Source organism: Cydia amplana, chromosome 4, assembly GCF_948474715.1.
Source record: "Cydia amplana chromosome 4, ilCydAmpl1.1, whole genome shotgun sequence".
In the NCBI taxonomy this organism is placed as follows: domain Eukaryota; kingdom Metazoa; phylum Arthropoda; class Insecta; order Lepidoptera; family Tortricidae; genus Cydia; species Cydia amplana.
The window spans coordinates 3,091,427-3,104,814 of record NC_086072.1 but is presented as its reverse complement, the minus strand read 5'-3'; the positions used below and the strand labels follow the sequence as shown (position 1 = coordinate 3,104,814).

The window sequence follows — 13,388 nt, the reverse complement described above, 5'->3', positions numbered from 1 at the left end:
AATTGAATACCTACGTTAAATGCACAATTCACATACGTACATGTTCATGTAAATTTTAATTTCTAACCAGTTTTTTTAACATCACATAATGTGCAAAAATATGGGTTGTAAATATAAAGGTATGATTAAATTAAAAGTATATTGAAACCATAAAAAAATACTTCATTCCAATATCACATCTTAGAGTAAATAAATATTAAAGTAATCAACGAATCAGTCATGAGGCTCCACGGCGACGCCGAAGAATTTGTTGGTGATTCTGGCGGCGGAAGGGGAGATCAGGCGGATAAGGAACTGAAAACAAAAAAGCGGCCAAGTGCGAGTCGGACTCGCCCATGAAGGGTTCCGTATTTAGGCGATTTATGACGTATTAAAAAAAAACTACTTACTAGATCTCGTTCAAACCAATTTTCGGTGGAAGTTTACACGGTAATGTACATCATATATTTTTTTTAGTTTTATCATTCTGTTATTTTAGAAGTTACAGGTGTTACACACATTTTACCACTTTGGAAGTGTCTCTCGCGCAAACTATTCAGTTTAGAAAAAAATGATATTAGAAACCTCAATATCATTTTTAAAGACCTATCCATAGATACCCGACACGTATAGATTTGATGAAAAAAAAATTTTGAGTTTCAGTTCTAAGTATAGGGAACCCCAAAAATTTATTGTTTTTTTTCTATTTTTGTGTGAAAATCTTAATGCGGTTCACAGAATACATCTATTTACCAAGTTTCAACAGTATAGTTCTTATAGTTTCGGAGAAAAGTGACTGTGACATACACGGACAGACGGACAGACAGACAGACAGACAGACATGACGAATCTATAAGGGTTCCGTTTTTTGCCATTTGGCTACGGAACCCTAAAAAGAGCTAATATAAATAATTACTAAAGATACGCATGAATCGAAGTTTTTGGATAATTTATATAAATTACTAACTTCTACCCGTGACATCTATAAATAGAATTCAATGAGTATTATCCATCATGAGGGGCATAGAGCTCTCAAAAAGATCTCCTATTGGTTACAGTTCTGCGGTGCCAACTTCAACTTCTGGCTATGTGCGAGGGCGACCTAATTTTATTTTCTCGGCTTCGCCTGACTCCATCATCTTCGACAGGTTCTTGCATAGTTCTGTGTCAACCATCACGCTTGCAAGTGAGCCAATGCACGACTGTGTAACCTCGAAGATGATGACGTTGTCCTATTTTATCCATCATCAGAGGCAGAGCTCTCAAAGGGAACTTCCATTGGTCACAGTCCTGCGTGGCGAACTTCAACTTCACGCTACGTGCGAGGGCGACCTAATTTCCTTTTTTCAGGTACTGGGATAGATGCCCCTCTAACCTCTAAAGCCCACTTGCATCATTCCACTAACCCGGGGTTAACCGGTTAAACCGTAAAACCAGTGTCAAATTGTACTGGTAACCATGGTAACTCCAGGTTTAACTGGTTAACCCGGGGTTAGTGAAATGGTGCAAGTGGGTCTAAGGATACTTACCCTATTACCATAATGCATGCTGTTAGGTAATGTGACTTCATTTTTATCCCGTCGTACAGCGTCGATGATCATGTCCGCAGCTTCGCCTGGCTCCACCATCTTCATCAGGTTCTGGAAGCGGATGCGGGGGACCTTGCATAGACCCGTGTTCACCATGTAGGGGCAGATGGTGGTGAATTTGATCTGGAAGAATTTGAATAGTGGAGTAAACTTTTACAATACAATACAATACAATACAATACAAATGCATTTATTTCATTACTTTTTACATCAGTTCTTAGGTATAATATAAGGGTTAGGTAGGTAATTAGTCCATCTTAGGTACATGAAGTAAGTACAGTATTTATCTAAACATTGTGCAACAAATTGTGTGAGTAATGAAAAAGGTGCGGGTACAGCTTGCTGAATTTAAACCCGCCCTTGGTCAGCTAATTGGAATGGTATTAAGATTAAATATTTTTTAAATTATGAAATTCACAATAAAAACCAAAACTTTAGTATGTAACAATAGTTTCCTTACGGGGTACTTAATACAGGAACAGTATAGCATATGTTTCGTGTGGTTAGTATTTACCTAAAAGTTAACTTTATGAACGCATCCCTCACGGGGCTGGTCACGTGTATATTCTCAAACTCTTTTTGATAATTCATGTACAACTTTTTAAGTCTAGATTTGAACTGTTGGATACTCTTTGTCTCACGCACAGGAGGGGGGATATCGTTCCAACATTTGGTGGCAGCGTAGCGAAATGACCCCCTGAACGCGGCCGCACGATACTCGGGCGGTACCAGCAGCAGCGCGTGGAGGGCCCGGCGCGGGCGCGCGGAGTCGGCCGCGCGCCGCAGCTTGTCGGCCAGCGCGCGCGACGTTTGCTGTGCTAACACGCGGAACGTCGCGCACGCGAGGTGGACCCGCCGTCGCGCGGACATTTTCAGCGAATTTAGTTGATTGAGCGCTGGAGTTATACGATCGCGACGCCCAAGCCGCTCACTAAATCTTGCACAAGAGTTTTGAACTTTTTGTATACGCTGACTTGTTTGTTGTTTTATAATTGGAACATTCACAAATTGAAGAAAGAAAATTATAAAGGAATGCCATCACCCATAAAAGGTAATTTTAATGTCATATGAAGGCTATAACTAGACAGAGTTTTAATCAGGGCTCGGAACCGGTTTTTTTGTAAAACCCAAAATAGCCCAATATTTTTAATTTTTTTATGCTCTATACGTAGGACTGAATCATGTATTTAGGTGACAACTTCGTATTATTAGATTGTACCATTAAAAATGAAATAATAACCCAAAGAACGAAAAAGAACGTAATAATACCGGTATTTTTTGTATGAAGAAAAAACTGGTTCCGAGCCTTGGTTTTAATGTCATATGAAGGCTGTAACTATACATCAATAAACAAGGAACTTACATTGCTCTTGCCATCGCTTTCATCATGCAACTCATTTTCCAAAGCCTCCATGATCCCTCGAACCGCATACTTGGTCCCGCAGTACGGGACCAGGTTCTTACAGCCCATGAGGCCGGCCATGGACGACATGGCCACTATGTGCCCGTGGTTGCGCTTCTTCATCGCTGGCAGGAAGGCTTGGATCATCTGGAATTTTTTAGCATTTTTAAGGGGTGGGGCAGAAGTAGGGGAGACTGGGTACGTTGTAACCTGTTACGTACCCTGGTACGGTTGAAACGGCTCTAACGATTTCGATGAAATTTGCTACATGGAGGTTTTCCGGGGCGAAAAATCCATATAGATCTTGTCTCTGGGAAAACGCGCATTTTTGCGTTTTAAAATATGTAGTAGTAGTAGTAATCACTTTATTGTACACAACACAGGTTTACATAGGTTACATATGTTTTCCGTGGTCTCCCAGATATTTACATAAATGTGCCTAATAATTGTTAGCTTTTGGTCAGAAACCAGGGTGGGACAACAGCCCCATCACCTTGCCCCACCGTGCGTACGCCTATGCAGACCGTGCGCGAAGCGCCTCCATTTCAGCTTGGACAAAAATGCTTTCGAGTAGGTATCCGGCTGTCCAGCTGTTTTCCTCTAGGTAGACATCTGTTTTGTAAACAATAATGGATTGATAATTAAATGGGTTTTTATCGAGTGTGTTTGACCAATTCTCTTACCCAGAGGTTAGCAGTAATGTTAACATCAATAGTGGAGCGAATCTTTTGTTCTGTCCACTCCAGTATGGGTTTGCTGGGCATGATGCCGGCGTTGTTCACCAGAATGGTGACCTCTCCAACCTCTTTAGTGATTTTCTCGGCCAAGCTGAAGACCGCGGCGCGGTCTGTCACGTCACATCTGAAATAACATAATTAATTTGGAACATAACATATAACATATAACATTGTTTGGATTCATAAATTCATCGAATGAGTAGAACGCCTTATCTATTAAATATTCCTTTAGCTTTCTAATAAACATATTGTCTGATAATTCTGCTGACTTCAAATTATTTGGCAAACGATTATAAATTCTAGGACCTATGTACCACACACATTGTTCAGACTTTTTTAGTAGATAGATAGGATTATTTGTAGAAAATTCGCGTATAGCCGACCCCAACTTATTATTATCTCCAAGCAGCATTCGGCCATATGGCTACATTTTTTTATTGAAAGTTTATCTAATAATTGCTGATACTGCCTATTTTTGCAGTTGAATACGAAGCCACATAATTCTCCGCAAGGTAGCAGCACTCCTCTGAGATAAGTAGTTATATTGTAAAGAATCCGGGGGTCGGGTCTTATCTCAAGAGTAACTTCTGTTTTGCAAATCCGAGTAAATGATGAACTTACTCGTATCTATGCGCCTTCCCTCCATCATCCTTGATTGCCTGAACAGTCTCCTCGTTGCCTTTGGCGTTGATATCCACACACACTACTATAGCGCCCAATTTGGCGAACCGTAGCGCCATCTCTCGGCCCATCCCGTGACCGGCGCCGGTGATCTGAAAAACCAGTCAGAACCACAAGTCTAGATTGCTTACACTTAAAGATAATTGAACTGTGCAAAATAGAAACCATCACCAGAAGGTTCCTTTACCTCTGGCCGTCCACAGTTGAGTCGCGAGAGCTGCGTTCTCGAAGGTAGATGTGAAAATGTAAGTGGTGAGTTCATGAGTTGGCTGTCAGGCTATTAAGTGAAATTGGTTAGCGAAATGATGAGTACTATAAACAATAGATTTAAATTCTTGCGCAAGCATCCGTGTCTTAGCATACGAGGGGATATGTTTAAATTAAAGTCCAGTGACACCTCTCAAGAATTTTTACCCCACCGGTGTTGCTCATGACCCTACAAGTAGATGTCGCATTTTGTAGAGGCGACTCGCCGTCTGTCGGATTTTTTTAGTGAGGTAATATATAATTAGCATTTGGGTACTTCTCATAATAGTCATGATACGGGCAGGGCAGCAGCAGCGGTGTAGGTACCCCTTACATATCAGGAGGGGATTTACTTTTGAAACTGACACTTACAAGAGTGATTTCTCCATGAATGTCCTTAGGTTCAAGAGGCACGAACGTCCTGTAGATGCAGCGGATGTTCTCTGCGTTCATCTTGATCAGCGTCCAGATCAGCTCGAAGACTAGCATCGCGACCTCTACCAAGTCGGCCCTGAACAACAGTAGGTACACAACTTTACTATAACTAGGTATTATACTTACTGAAAGAACTTAGTGGCTAAATTATACCAATGGACAGAGGCCAATTTTATTCAAAAAAACTGAATTTCGCAATAATAATAAACTTATCATAATCAATTCGATAATCAATGCTGTTAGTTAGCTTATGAGTAAGATAGGTATTATCATATGATTAGGTAAAACTTTGGACACATGTAGGCCTAGTGCCTAGTAGGTACTTTAAATGCCCATTGTTTAATAAACAAAAGTGGTCTTTATGTATGTGGTTTTCGGTTAAATCGTGAAGATTTTAGAATCTTATTGAATTTGAATTACCTACCCACTAATTTACAAGTTCTAGTTTACATGAAAGATATATAATTATATATCCTCCTAAGGCCCAAGGTCCTACCTATAGTACCTATTCAGTTCGATGTAATTTAAACCATGTTCAATTGGAACAGTGCAGAGTCGCTTTTGTTTTGTTTCGTTCAATTTTCAAACAACGCAAAATCAACTCTCTTTCCTACAATATAGGTTCAAATTTCAGTGGCAAATTTTGGATGTTTCGTTTGTATGGCGGGGCCTTAGGAGGATATACAGTGCACAGTGACCAGTTAGAGTTGTTTGTTGACTTTGTTTATTGAAGTGACAACATACATCAATGGAATACATAATGTGTAGAAGAAGTATAAATTCAAAATATTGATTAGCCAGTATTATACAACATACTCCCCCGTAATCAAAATTATGATTATAAACATAAACCTATACCTTTCACACAATTCTGATGCTTTGTACGAGCTAACGGCTTAGTTAGCACATCAGCCCACATCTCCAAAGTAGGAGTGTAAATGACATTAACAATATTGTCATTTAATAAATCACGTATGAAATAAAATCTTGTATCTATGTGCTTGGTTCTGTTATGGTGAACTGGATTCAGTGCCAGTTTTTGCGCAGACTGTGAATCATTATAAATTGGTATAGTAGTCAACTTACCAGTAAGTTCAAACATCAACCGCCTCAGAAACACAGCATCCTTCGCCGCACTTGACAAGCTCATAAATTCCGCTTCACTTGATGAAAGCGCTATGGTGGACTGCTTCTTACTCTCCCAAGAAATAGCGCCACCGGCCATGGTGAAGAAAAATCCTGTGTAGGAACGACGATCTACAGGACAATTGGCCCAATCTGCATCTGCATAACCGTGTAGACATCCACCGCATTTCCTGTAAATAATGCCCAAATCGATAGTGCCTTTTAAATACTGCAACAGTCGCTTTGCGGCAATCCAATGACTTTTGTCATATTTAGTGTTAAATTGACTTAAATACGATGTCGCATAAGCGATATCTGGTCTCGTATTTACAGCCAAAAACATCAGTGATCCAATTAATTGCTGATATGGATATAACGACGAATTGTTTACATTACCATCTTCACACGGCAACAACTTTTTTGCTTCCAATGGCGTAGGTACAGACTTGCAATCCGACATATTAAACTTTCGCAACAAATCCTTAATGTAAGTTTCTTGAGATAATTTAATCTCATTAGGTTTGCTACTAATATTCAAACCTAAATAATAGCTCAACGGGCCTAGCACTTTTAAGCTAAAATAATTCTTTAAGTCAGTTATGACGTTGTCTAACGTTTTATTTTCTCTATAGAATATGACAATGTCATCGACATGGAAGGCGAGTATTATAGACTCGGTACCAACCTTCTTAGTGTAAACGCATGCTTCAGAAGGAGTTTGTTTAAAACCTAAACGATTTAAAATTTCGGTTAATTTTTTAAACCATGCCCTCGGTGCTTGTTTGAGGCCATAAAGCGAACGCTTTAGTAGGCATACTTTACCTTCTTGTCCAGGTTTAGCAAATCCCTCTGGCTGACTCATGTACACCTCTTCCTCCAAATCTCCGTTTAAAAATGCCGTATCCACATCTAAATGATGCATCTTCATACCTTTTTCAGCAGCCAACGCGAAAAGCATGCGCAGTGAAGAATTACGAACGACTGGAGAGAAAGTTTCAGAATAATCAACACCATAAGTTTGATTAAAGCCTTTGGCTACAAGCCTTGCTTTATATTTTATTACGTCACCATGTGCATTTTTCTTCAGCTTATAGACCCATTTGCAAGGTATGACCTTTTTATCTGGTCTGTTAACGAGAACCCACGTTTCTTTCTCAAGGAGTGATTGGTATTCATCTTGCATAGCTCGATACCACATATCACTATCTTCTGCATTCATAGCCTGCGAATAGCTTGTAGGTTCATTCATCGTATTAAGGGATGAAGACTGCATGCATACACAATTGGCAGCAGGTTTAGCGTTTCTGGGCCTCAAATTATACCTTGGTTCCGCAGCTTCAGTATCATACTCTTCATCTTCTGATGAATGTGCAGAATCATTTTCAATTTGTTTAACTTCATTAGTAGCGTTGTACCACGGTTCTGCAACTTCAGAGTCAGAGTCAATATTTTCTGATACACTTGTGACAGTACTTGCCTGAGGTGTAGGTTCATTTGAACTATTTGACGAGTTCACTTCTGAACTTAGAAGAAGAGGTATAGGTGATGGTTCATTTAAATCAACACCAGACTTATTACCTTTTAAATCGCGAAAATGATTTTCAAAGAAAGTGACATCTCTGCTTTTCACAATTTTTCTGGGATATCTCACGTCCCTGAAATAATAGCTTCGTGGATCTTCTGAATATCCGACGAAAATATGTTCAGACGCTTTCATGTCCAATTTCTTCCGATGGCACTCGGGGACCTGAATAAAAGCTCTACATCCAAAAACGCGTAGATGAGACAAATTTGGTATCTTACCATACCACTTCTCGTACGCCGTCTTGCCTTCGAGAGCACGATGGGGTGATCTATTTTTGAGATACACCGCCATCTCTACAGCATCTTGCCAATAGGCCTTAGAAAGAGAACTTTCAGAAAGCATAGATCTGGCCTTCTCTACAATAGAACGATTCGTTCTCTCTGCAATCGAGTTTTGCTGCGGGCTATATGGAACTGTAGTTTGGTGTTGAATTCCTTGACTTTCTAAATAGTTCGAGAATTTACCATTAACATATTCTTTTCCATTGTCACTCTTCAGTGTCTTGATTTTGGCTCCAGTTTCCCGCTCCACAGATAACTGAAAAATACGAAACTTATTCTTTACTTCAGCTTTTGAAGAAATAAAGAACACAAAAGTCATACGAGTAAAATCGTCTATAAAGAATAAAATATATTTATTGCCTTGAAATGAAGTTTCAGGCAGGGGACCACAGACATCTGAATGAATAAGTTCCAAAACTGAGGTTGACTTTTTGTGTGAAACCTTTTTAAAGGGTTTTCGACTTTGCTTACCTTCAATGCATGAGATGCATGGTTCCTTGTCTACCGCTGTGTAGTCGACGCCTACTGCGTTTCCCTTTTTTAGCTGATCCATTCCAATGCGGCACAGGTGACCTAAACGTCTATGCCAAAGCTTAAAGCTAGAAACATCGGAGTGTGTCTCAAATGCGGATAATTGACGAGGTGGGTTGACTGTACAGTCTAATGAATACAGTCCACCACAATCAGAACCATGTAAAATTACATCACCTTTACAGGAAAAAGCATCAGAATCATAAAAGTTACAACCAGTTTTATCAAAAACTACGCTAAAGCCTTTATCAACCGCCTTCTTAACTGAAATAAGATTAGACTTCAAGTTCGGTACGTGAACTACATCCGTAATCTTCTTTATATCAGTATTGTGACCGCAACTGGTAATAGAAATATCTCCGACGCCTTTGCTGGGTAATACTTCACCATTTGCAATAGTCACGGTCCCAGTTGAAGAACCTCTTACGTTTTCCATCCAATCTACTCTTGACGACATATGCGCCGAAGCACCAGAGTCAATAAAGAATTTATCATCTTGAAAGCCGTCATTAACACTCAGCGCACATAGAGAATTCTTATGATTAACGGGTTTTCTCTTATCCTTCTTATGTGGACAATCTGGCCGCTTATGTCCTGGCTCCATACAATCATAACAGACTATCGGCTTCTTTTGTTTCGATTGAGGCTTGATCGGGTTCATTCGGGTTCGAAGAGCAGTACTAGGGTTATCTAAGGCTGGCTTATTCAATTCATTCAATAATTTCGTCTTAATAAGGTCTACAGTAATGTCTATATTAGAGTTTTCTAAAGCCATTACTAAAGGTGCATATTGAGGACAAAGCCTCCGAGAAGAATTGCAGCTATTGAAGCATCTTCCATAGTTTTGCCTATATCGGCTAAATCTTGCACAGTTGACATGACAGCATTTATGTAAGTCTCTATATTAGAGTCAAAATCATCAAGGCAGTACCTGTACAGCTTCCGTTCGAGGCTTATACGCCGCCCTAAGCCTTTGTCCTCGTAAGCGGACGCCAGGGCATCCCAAGCTTCTTTAGCTGTCTTACATGACCTTACATGGGTAATAGCCATACCATCTACAGTGAGACATATTTTTGATAACGCCTTTTGATCGTTACGCAACTTCTTCTCAGCTGAGATATGATTACCTTCAGGGTATCCGATGACGGTCTCCCATAAATCTTCATGTATGAGGTACATACGGATTTTAAACTTCCATGATGAATATCCCTCTCTGTTTATTAGTGGTTTTATTGCACTAAAAGTATTATTTGACATGATTACAGCTGTTCCAATGTCAAAACAGAAAATATTGGAAAATTTGTGAACTGTTAAATCTTCACGGATTTTCACAAAATATACACGCACATATTGTAAAAACTTGCCGATTCACTTTTAAATGTTAGAATACGCAGTTTTAAACGTGTAAATATATTTAAAATATAAATTCGTGCTGATAACGAATGTTGTTTGTTGACTTTGTTTATTGAAGTGACAACATACATCAATGGAATACATAATGTGTAGAAGAAGTATAAATTCAAAATATTGATTAGCCAGTATTATACAACAGTTAGGTACATCAACCAGACGGTTGTACACGCTGGGACCCCATGGATGGACCTAGAGTTTCCACTCATTACCGACTTAGATTGGAATTCGCTAAATGCAGAATATAGTAGTAGTAGTAAAACACTTTATTGTACAAAAATCAGAACACAACAGGAAAAATAACATTCGTCATTAGTACAAAGGCGAACTTATCCCTTTAAGGGATCTCTTGCAGTTAACCTTTGAGCAATTGAGGGAGAATTGGAGACGGTAGACATCGGTACTGTACCAACGGCGCAAAAAAAGGAAAAAAGAAAAGAACTTAAATAATAAAAAACGAAAAGTTATAATCTATGTTTGGTGAAAAGATAAGTAATAACTTGATGAGGTTGATTAGTATGTTCTTCAGAGATATCGGTTGCCTACATAGATAATAAGGACGTTAACCTGAAGGTATATATGTACCTATATGTATTATGTAACTCAGAATTAGATAAGTAAAGTCTAAGAAATTAAAAAAAACCTGCCTCAGAAAATCAAGAAAAACTTATGCTCGAATAGATGGCGCCATACCTTTGGCCTTTACTCGTGTAAATGGCGATACCGTTTGATATTTAACCATTTTAACGCATATCAGTGAAAGAATATGAGTCAAAGTCATAATAATATGGCGTTCTAAAAATAATAAATAAATGAAAAAAGATTTAAACATAAATATATACATATTTTTATATTTTTAATCTTTTTCATTTTTAGTTTTAAACCTGTGTCGAAAGATGGCAGTAAATTTACTGTGACAACAAATTTACTATGACAATAATTCTCTATACACTCTATTATCTTTGCTAGTAGTCAAATACCATTAAGTTAAGTTAGTGTTTTTCTTTGTTTCCGGTTATTTTTTATAGTTACCAACTTACCTGGTATGCCATCATATAATAAATACCTGAGATAACCTAAGTCGGCGAGTATAGAATAGCTTAGTCTTTCGGATTAAAAAATAATAAATAAACAAGTACTTACATTTCCGTATTTTTATGTAGCCGGTCTAAATACACTACTGTGCCTAAGCAATGCTTGTACGATAATACTGATAAGCAGAGTTCAAAAAAGATATGCCTAGTGTAAGGCCTGAGTGGACGCTCGAAGCGGAGCGTTCGGCGGGGCGTACAGCGTGGCGTCGGGCTCCGACGTGATTTGGCGCAGCGTGCACTAAGGCCGCTCCTATACGCTTGCATTTGTTTAACATGCACGCCGCACGCCCCGCCCCGCTGCACGCCCAACTCGAGCGTCCACTCAGGCCTTACACTTAATGAGCGTCAGGTATGTGCATAGTACAAACTCCGAATGTAAATTCTGCGTGTTATCGTTTACCGTAATATATTTGAAAAGACATCCATAATCCTAAAAAAACCTACCTACAGTGTAAAGTAGATAATCACAGGATGGAAACTTAGGGCATCTTGTGAAATGTAAGTTTATTGTGTAGTATTTATTAGTAGTAGTGCTTTTTGTACACAGCAACACTCTTAACTGTCCATCGGTAATAAGGTTTACGAACTGTCAGTTAACAGTGTGGGCGATGGTACTTAATGTAAATTTCGGGACTTAATACTCATCGACATGTGTATTCTGCCTATCCTAACCTATGGCGCTCAAACTTGGTCATTAACGGAGGCTCTTAAGTCCAAACTCAAGGTATGCCAGCGAGCGATGGAGCGCAGTATACTAGGTGTTCGCAGAACTGATCGAATCAGAAACACGGAACTGCGCTCCAGAACTCGAGTTGTAGTTGTAGGTGCCAAGACCGCTAAGCTTAACCCACACTGGGCGGGACATGTCTGCCGCATGCACCCTGAAAGGTGGGCCAAAATGGTTACCGAGTGGGACCCACGGAACAGCATTGATGGTGCAGGCCGAGGTTCAGGCAGACCAAAGAGCAGATGGCCTAAGTAGGTACGTGACTAATACATACTTGAAGTGGCACTTGACGTAATGGATTTAAAACAAACACAATTTTATCGCAAAATTTCATAACTAACAAAGTTGCAATACGGTGGCCATACCCAGGACTAGGTAGGTACATAGTACATGTTTGTGTTGAAAATTCTTCTATATGATCGTGGCGTGCCTTTTACTCGTACCTTATTATCTCGCATAGAATTAATTTCTGACGGATGATCATATGCCTTATAGCGTAAAAGTGATAGTGAGTTGGAAAAGCGATAACTTGATAAAGATGTGATAAATAGTGATAATTTATTAAATAAACGGAATAATTTAAAAGTTCACCGCTTTGGGCAAGATTAGTCGTAGCCTACGACTACCTTCTTACCTACGACTCGTAATAGGTAAGTATTAGGTACTATCTTTATCCAAATCAAAGACATATAGATGGTCAAGTAGATCTTGACAGTAGAAAAAGACGGCTTGAAAAATGTAGGCGCGAAGGGCTATCGTCCCATAGAAAATTTGAATTTCGCGCCTTTTTCTACTGACAAGATCTGCTTGACTATCTACAGGGTGCTTCCTGCAACAGGAGCAATAAATTAAACTAAAGGCTGTACTCCTCAAACTGACCAACATTTGTTCAGCAACCTTTAAAAAGTATGCATCCTTTAGACTTCCTCCTTTTCATACAAAATAAATATTGCCTACAATGTACGCTGACATCAGTTTGTTTGACGTTGCTTGTCACGCTTTAAACATAACAAAATTTGCGATACATTGCGTCTTAGAATAAACTTTAAAGTGTAATAAAAATCAAAACATGAGTTATTTTCAAAAGTTGCTGAACAAATGTTGGTCAGTTTGAGGAGTACAGCCTACAGTATAATTTATTGCTCCTGTTACAGGAAGCACCCTGTATATGACATACTTATTTTTTTTGATTCATTTATAACTTATAGTTCATGACGAAATTATTACTTAAAATTCTACCCCTAAATCCTGACTTAAAAAAAATCTTTTTGGTTCCCAAATTAGGTACTCTTTGAAAATTATAAACTTCTATTCTTTATTTTAAAAATAAAACCATAATTCCAATAAATTCACATCTTTTTGGAAACTTCCCGTAATGTGTACTTTTGTAGTCTGCTCCACACAGCTATTGGAATAATAATAAAAAAACTACGAATAACTTAATCATAATTCACATCTTTTTGGAAACTTCCCGTAATGTGTACTTTTGTAGTCTGCTCCACACAGCTATTGGAATAATAATAAAAAAACTACGAATAAGTTAATCATAATATTTATTGGTTTTAC

At 38.8% G+C, this 13,388-nt stretch overlaps 1 protein-coding gene across 1 annotated transcript; it reads right to left on the bottom strand.

The window, feature by feature from the left end:
• Positions 1-191: 191 nt before the first annotated feature.
• LOC134663077 (17-beta-hydroxysteroid dehydrogenase 13-like) lies at positions 192-11,193 on the bottom strand. Its single transcript, XM_063519397.1, has 7 exons — positions 11,145-11,193; positions 5,007-5,145; positions 4,329-4,480; positions 3,654-3,831; positions 2,932-3,117; positions 1,509-1,691; positions 192-294 (listed from the first exon to the last, which is right to left on the bottom strand). Coding segments are annotated over exons 1-7 (921 nt in total). The 5' UTR covers positions 11,147-11,193; the 3' UTR covers positions 192-213.
• Between the last annotated feature and the right edge of the window lie 2,195 nt (positions 11,194-13,388).